A 7,905-nucleotide genomic window follows, 5' to 3' on the forward strand; every position below is an offset into this window, starting at 1 on the left:
GGGGCCCCAACGAAGAGATATCCCGGCCCCTCCCCAGCCGGTCCAACAGTTCATCCACCCGAGGCATGGAGTATCTGTCGAACTCGGATACCTCATTGAGGCGACGGAAGTCGTTGCAGAAACGGAAGGTGCCGTCCGGTTTCGGGACCATCGCGATGGGACTGGCCCATGGGCTGTGTGATGGTTCTATCACCCCCAACTTCAGCATCTGTTGAATTTCCTCCTCAATAGCTCGCCAACGAGCCTCAGGGACGCGGTAGGGCCGTTGCCTGACGACGACCCCTGGCGGCGTCCGGATGTCATGCTGCAGGACGTTGGTCCGCCCGGGAAGAGAGGAGAACACATCAGAGAACTGACTGACCAGGTGCTGCAGCTCTCTCTTCTGGGCAGCCGAGAGGTGGGGGTTGACGTCAACAACCACGGGATCAGAGATGGCGAGGCACCACAAGCTGGTCTCTAGTCCCCATGCACTTCTTCAGGAGGTTAATGTGGTAGAGCTGCTCGGCTCTCCTCCTTCCTGGCTGACGCACCCGGTACGTCACCGGCCCAATCTTCTCCACCACCATATAGGGACCCTGCCACGTGGCCAGGAATTTGCAGGCCGCGTTGGGGACTAGGACCATGACTCGGTCTCCGGGCTGGAACTCCCGTGGCTGGGCTGCCCGGTTATAGTGGCGCTGTTGGGCCTACTGCGCCTTCGTCAAGAGTTCCCGGACTAATGGCATGACCCGGTCGATCCTTTCCCTCATCTGTTTTACATGCTCGATGACAGAGCGATGGGCTGCCGGCTGCTGCTCCCAGGCTTCCTTCGCCACATCCAGGAGGCTGCGGGTTTGCCGGCCAAAGAGGAGCTCGAAGGGGGTGAAGCCAGTTGAGGCCTGCGGGACTTTGTGGATCCCGAAAAGGACATAGGGGAGCATCAGGTCCCAGTCTTTTATCCTCCGCGACTACCCGTCTCAACATCTGTTCCCGGCTCCGAGATGCCCTGCCAAGGGATGGGAGTGAGCCAGCTCCAGTACAGTCTCCGTTTTGGTGCGTGGCACCACCAACAATAATTTTTCCTCCCCCCTTCGCTGCGCGACACAGTACAGCAGGCCATTTTGCACAACGAAATGCGGGAGAGGGTGGGGAGCAGGCTGAACCTCCTTGCCTTCGATGACCCGGACCTGGGTCCATCCATGCTTCAGCCTGTCGTCCTCCCGCTGTTCTTTCCCAAATGAGCCCTCTCCCATCACCTGTTGGAACACATCATAGAAGATATTAGGAGGGGGACTCACCTTCTCTCCTGCTATCCGAGGCCAGAAGCATGGGCCACTGACGAGGTCCTGTCGTGGGCCTCCTTCTTCGGCAGCAACCCTCCTGGGTTGGCAGGCTGCATAGCTGTGGCCAGCAGGCGGTCAAACCCTGGCCAGTGTCTCCTGATCAGCACGGGGACGGGAAGATCCTTCACGACCCCGACTTCCACCGGCCAGTGGTCACCCTGTGAGCGGGAACTTGTCGTGTATCCCCGTGGACACAGTTTATGGGGAGGAAGGCTTTATATTCCGTTCAGGGGGCGAGAATCTGCGACTGGATCAGAGTGACAGCACTGCCCGAGTCCAGGATGGCCCGGAACGGCCCTTCCATTCACTTTCACTTCCACCTCTGGAGCTCCAACCGACAGGTCGTGGTGCACAATGCAGCCGGCCAGCCAGGTCCGTGCGGGATGTGTGGGGACTTCCGTTGGCATGGGCTCATCCCGCGGAGAGGGACACACCTCGTTTTCAGATCAGCACGCCCATGAGCGCACAAATGGGCGCAAATGCATTTGCTATTTAAACAACGTGGTGCAGGACGTGAAAATTATTACTACGTCGGATTGTATGAAAGAGCCCTGAGTGTCATTAGTTACAAACACCTGCTCTTAACAAGCAGAATCACTGAAGGAAAAAGAAACAACAAGAACAGAAAAAAGACAAAAGAGCTGAGCAAAAACACAACAACTACAACTGACTTCCAGCCACAACCTTAGATGAAATCAACTGAAATGTAAGACAATTAATCAATATCTATTATGTAAACAACTCCAAAAGCAGCATTACTTATTACTAACCAGATTGACTTTATTCCTGTCATATGTCCATAAAAGTTCTTATTGAGGATTAACAAAGGTTTAGATGTTGATGTTTTTTCTTTTTTCTTTTTCTTTTTGCAATTCACAGTGATTTTTTATTTATTTTTTAGCACCCCTGCTGACAGATAGATTTTCTTTTCTTTTACAGTGCAGGGGAAGGATCTATGCCACTTTGATGAAGTTCACCTGACTGTAACTTTCTTGTAATCCTGGAGACCTTGATTAGTGTGTTTGATTAGGTTTGGAGCTAAACTCTGCAGGAAAGTCGATCTCAAGGGCCAGAGTTGAGAACCTGCAACCCTTGATCTATAGGGCCTTTCGCACTGCGGGAACCTGTTCATAGTACCAGAACTAATTGTGGAACTACCAACTTTTTGGCGTTTTTAGTACCGGACTGCCTTTTTCGAGAACCAAATGAGCTCCTACTCCGGAGCAGGGTCTAACCAGCACAACTGGTACTAATCGTGACGTAAGTAGACATTGATTGGCCAAACGCGTATGAAAACGCCCCCCCCCGCCATGATTTAAAATGCTGTGTAAACATACTGTAAACATTGTGTCAAATTATTTAGAAAGTATGGAGAACAGCGATAGATCGACGGACGCTGAAGTGCAAGGCACTTGTAGCAAATGTAGCACTGCCAGTTGTCATTGGAGATTCGTCCTCCTTTCCGTTCTTTCAATCGCTTTACGTATACGTCGACTTTCCATGTCCATTATTGTGAAACCCGCGAGACACAACAAAAACACAGCTCTGATCACAGCGTCCTCTATCCACCTGTTGTTAATGTTGTTCTTTGTTTCCATTGTTGAACGCCGCGCACAAATGACGACGCTGTCGACCGGCTTACGTCACTCCTTAGTACACACTCTCGGTGCGAATGCAACCCTTTAAATAGTACTGGGAAATAGTTAGCGCAAAATCATCCCAGTACTTTAGTACTGTACATTTAGTTCTGGAACTAAAGCGTTGCGAAAGGCCCTTATGCTAATAGGGCCATCAGCAGTTGTGGGTGGGGCTTAACCCTTTTGTGACATCACAAAAGACAGCATTCGTTTTGAGATGCTGTTTATGATTTATGGGGAATATAAAAAAAAAAGGAGTGGGTGAATTTTTACCATTATGGGGTGGATTTGTGCACAACTACCATATAAAAGTGAATTTGGAATGATAGGTCCCCTTTAATGCAAAATCCTAAAACCTCCCATCAAATTGAATCTAACAGCTCTAAATAGAAATCATTATAGTGGGCTTACAGTAGTGATAAACATGGATTTTTATGTTCTTGCTCATTAATTATTTTAATATGTAAATTCAACTGAGAAATATTCTGTAGTGTACAGTTAAAGTTTTATTTATAGTAACAAAGCTACATACATTTTAAGCACTTCAACCACAATAAAGATCTTTTTTTTTTTAAATGTGATTCTTTAAATTTGCATAAATGATCCCTCAGGGACAATAAAAACAAACAGACAAGCAAACAAACTATTTGCTTATATATCTTCACTTTTTGATCTCCAGGATTTGAAATTCACAACTGTATTTCCTGCATAACACACCATAGCCAGTGAGGCAAATATCTGAAAAGGAAAAGAACAGGAATTTGTCATTCAAATTATATTATAGGCCACTGTTACATGTTCTTCATGTAATTCCATGACACACACATAAACAAAATGCAGTACAGTTATGTCAGATTACTTAATGTGAACTCATTATTTCAGTCCAGGACAATAATCATTTGTTGTAGGAAAGACATTGCTAGGCTAGAAGACAACAAGAGTATTGCTAAACAAATCAGGTAAGTTGCTTTTCATACCGTTGATGCCACCCAGCTAATGAAGTAGTAGCGCCCCCTAATGGCTACATTCAAAGATACCCCACAAATCACAGCTGCTGTCAGGTACAACACAGAGGCGCTGCCATTAAAACATATTCCCTGTGAATTAAGAAGCCTTCAGTTTAATAAAAGTTTGGTAAAAAAAAAGACATTCATTTGTGTAGTTTAATTTAGAAAAGTTAAACTTTTTTTTTTTTAAATTTACTCACCAAAATATGCCATGGGATCTGGGGAATCCTGGTGTGGGCCATAGTCAGGTATAAGAGGAAGAGAATAACAGTAAGCACCCAGTAAAAGACTGACACAAACATTACCCATCCCAGTGGAGGAACATGGAGGTATTCCGTCCCACCAATCAGAGTCCACACCAGAAGCCCAAACACCTGTGTGTGAAGATGGAGCACAGACGGACTGAAACAGCACTCTTTAAACACCATGAAACTGATCTAAAACCAGTAATTTACTCACCAAAATATGCCATGGGATCTGGGGAATCCTGGTGTGGGCCATAGTCAGGTATAAGAGGAAGAGAATAACAGTAAGCACCCAGTAAAAGACTGACACAAACATTACCCATCCCAGTGGAGGAACATGGAGGTATTCCGTCCCACCAATCAGAGTCCACACCAGAAGCCCAAACACCTGAGTGTGAAGATGGAGCACAGACGGACTGAAACAGCACTCTTTAAACACCATGAAACTGATCTAAAACCAGCTATAAGAAAGCAGATAATGGCCATGACATGAGAGCATTTCTGTAGCTCAAATATAGTACAGCATGATACTAGCAAAGCCAATGTTATAGGTTTGAATCCCAGGAAATGCATGTACTGATAAAACATACAACTTGAATGCACTGTAAGTCACTTTGGATAAAAGCATCTGCCAATTGCGTAAATGTTATCACCAGCTCATATTTTAGGACCTAAAAACACTTTAGAATTGAGCTGTAAAAACACATTTTGACAAACAAAATAAAAACAATGACAATTATGTTCTCTAAGCAGCAGAACTAGGCCTAGCCACCATTCCTTTTTAACACCAAATTATGCTCCAGAGACTTCCCACCCTCCCTTCCTGTTATAAACAGCAAAGAATTTCTCACTGTGTTCTTGATATTGCATGAAAAATTATTTTGGGTTTGGAAGACAGAGCTGGCTGTAGATTACACCAGGAAAGGGAATGCTTAGATTTGACTCAGCATGTGGTGGAAGGAAGAAGAACAATACAAGCCAAAAGGAAGAGTTTGTTTCCACACTGTTTTGGTTGGTCCTCTTCCTCTCTTTCCTTTGTGAGTAATTATCTTTATGAACAACAACAACAACAAAAAATCTTACATTTTGTTATTCCTATTCATCATATATTGGTTGCAAGCAATTCATTGTGAAAAAGAAGTGTGCTTAATTGAATTGAATGTACACTTGCAGTGTACTTCGAATCTAAAAAGTATATTTAAAATAAAAACGATAATGTTTGCAATTATATTAATGAAATAGAAGGTCTCTTAAGTGTACGTAAAGAGAGTAAACTTTCATTTTTCATTTAATTACACTTTAAAAAGTGCATTTTGTAATAATGCCTAATTAAAAGGTTTACCTTAAAGTATATTTTATATCATTATGTTTTTGTTGCAGTGCTTTAAATAAGAACATTTATTCTGTGTGCTGTTCACTAACATGCTAAAGCACATGTAAAACTACTTTATTATCATTTTAACTGTATGTTATCTAATATTACTATATAACTTCCTTATTACATATATATCTTAGCCATATTTCAGAGACAAAAGAAGTAATTATTAAATTACATATAAAATACATCCTTAAGCACTCTTAAGTTTTACTAATTACTAATTGCATTTAAACTACAAAACAAATGTAATATAAACTATAGTAGATCTTCATTAAATTGCAAATAACATGCAATTACGTGTCCTAAACATTACATATAATATGTTCTTTTAAAGTAGGCATATATTACTTCCTAAATATTACTAATACGTAAGCTACTCTTTCTAAATAAGTTAAAATGTGCTTCTTTTTCACAGCAGATGAACGGCGCAGATTAAAATAACACATTTCAAACCAGTTTCACTTTTACAATATCAAGAGATGCAGCATGACATCCTCCTCTGGGAAATGGAAAGTGGAAACAAAATGTGTGCAAAAAGTAGCCATTTCTAATTATAGATAGCTACTGCTTTCAACAATCTAGATTCGTTTTCTTTCATTCTAATTCATACTGTGACCCGTGTTTTATCACTTGACTTAAAAGTGGGCTAATAGGATTTTTAGTAAGCTTACTTACGATTTCTCCAGCCATAAACACACCAGAAGCAGAGCGAATAAAGTTCCCATCATAAGCCAGCTTGGAGTGTGACAAGCCTAAACTCTCAATGTTTGAGCGTTCACTGGTTCTGTCGGTAGTGCTGCTGCTGCGGTCGATGCGGGGCTCGGAGTCGTTCTCCATTCTAACGGTATTACAAAAACCCTGAATAAACCAAGAAGTGATCCCTGCTCTTCAGTAAAGGAAACCTACTATGGTGAAGGCTTAGCCTTAGACCATGAAAGGGATGTCCGATTCGTGAAAGAATCGTTCTATTGAAACGGATCTTTTTAATGAATTTGCTGAACCGGTTCAAGAATCGATCTGAATAATTCGTTCGTTTATTGGACTGCAGCGGTTCGAGCGGCTCTCAAGCCTCACTTCACTGATTCAATTAATAAGCGTCTCTTGGATAAGACTCGCAATGATCCAGTAAAACAAGACTAGACCAGACGAGGTAGTGGATGAAAATGCTTAATGTTTACCTGCAGAATGCCTTTATAAATGGTTACCTTCTTTATCGTATGCAAACTATGATACACTTATTTTTTTATTTTTTTTATGTAAGCCTATTTTCTGTCTGTTTGTTAAATAGCCTATTCGCTCCAACCAGTGCTCTTTTTATTTAACATAATGTTCCAACTGCCCGATTATATATACCAACTTAGAACGAATTTGCTAACCAGTGAGCAATTCATTTAACTGAGTTTAAAGGAACTATTTATTCGCGAATTGCCGAATATTGTATTAATAGGCTATTAACTAGGCCTATATCATTACAACAAAATAAATTGATTGACAAATGCAATAAACATCCTTATAAATAAACGTAATGTGCTTATGGTTTGTTTTAGGGCTTGTGTGCCACTGCTGAAACCACGTTAGTCCTATTTTAAAAAAAATTGCCCCATCAATAGCTCTTAATATATATATTAATGACTAGGTTTCGCTATTGGAAAGTTACCGAACCCGGTTAGAATGATAAAAATTAATATGCACAAGCCAGTCATTACTATTACTATTACTATCAAATTTGGCATAGAATTATTTGCTATAGGCTACGGAACAGAAATACGGCTCCTGACGAGAATTAGGCCTGTTGGTGCATTGTTTAACCTGGCTTCATATGATCATCATCATATGGTCTGTGCTTATAACTTTCAAATGTGAAGACAACTGAGACAACCGAACATTTTTTATTTCATTTGTTTGTTTGTTTTTAGCAAAAACGACACAAATGACTTTTTTCCCCCCTGTAATAATTCCAGTAGGTCACAAGAGGCCAGCAAATCCATAAAAGTCGTCAAACTTTCATGGTACTGAAAGGTTTTTTCTGTATCTGAATTAGCTGAATTAGAGTCTCCAAGGCCTGCATTTTACTGTCCAGTAGCCTATTTTGTAGAAAATACTAACAAAATGTTCAGTCATTCAAAAATGTGTCAAGACTGTCAACTGTTTTATTTAAGATATCTTGATTTCACACACTATTGTCGACTGTACTGTTGGAATAGTCAAATATTATTATGATCTAAATAGTAACATTTAGACTTATATCATTACATAACTTTATTATTAGGCTAATTCATGAGGGGACCAACCGAGCAAATGTCTTTATTTATTTAT

The 7,905-nt window shown here is 41.5% G+C and overlaps 1 protein-coding gene across 1 annotated transcript; it reads right to left on the reverse strand.

The window, feature by feature from the left end:
* Positions 1-3,610: 3,610 nt before the first annotated feature.
* On the reverse strand, positions 3,611-6,480 carry cmtm8b (CKLF-like MARVEL transmembrane domain containing 8b). The gene is made up of 4 exons (XM_016250054.1): positions 6,265-6,480; positions 4,426-4,599; positions 3,937-4,056; positions 3,611-3,697 (listed from the first exon to the last, which is right to left on the reverse strand). The coding sequence occupies exons 1-4, from the start codon at positions 6,424-6,426 to the stop codon at positions 3,611-3,613; spliced, it is 543 nt and encodes a 180-aa protein (XP_016105540.1). The 5' UTR covers positions 6,427-6,480.
* Between the last annotated feature and the right edge of the window lie 1,425 nt (positions 6,481-7,905).

The sequence above is a fragment of the Sinocyclocheilus grahami genome, unplaced genomic scaffold (genome assembly GCF_001515645.1).
Source record: "Sinocyclocheilus grahami isolate Dianchi unplaced genomic scaffold, SAMN03320097.WGS_v1.1 scaffold968.1, whole genome shotgun sequence".
NCBI lineage: Eukaryota > Metazoa > Chordata > Actinopteri > Cypriniformes > Cyprinidae > Sinocyclocheilus > Sinocyclocheilus grahami.

Excerpts from the sequence above, each read along its gene's own strand:
- cmtm8b (XM_016250054.1), bottom strand. The coding sequence starts at position 6,426 with ATGGAGAACGACTCCGAGCCCCGCATCGACCGCAGCAGCAGCACTACC. Across the intron at positions 4,600-6,264 it reads TGTTTATGGCTGGAGAAATC|GTGTTTGGGCTTCTGGTGTG; the intron begins GTAAGTAAGCTT and ends CTTCACACTCAG. Across the intron at positions 3,698-3,936 it reads TTAGCTGGGTGGCATCAACG|ATATTTGCCTCACTGGCTAT; the intron begins GTATGAAAAGCA and ends TTTCCTTTTCAG.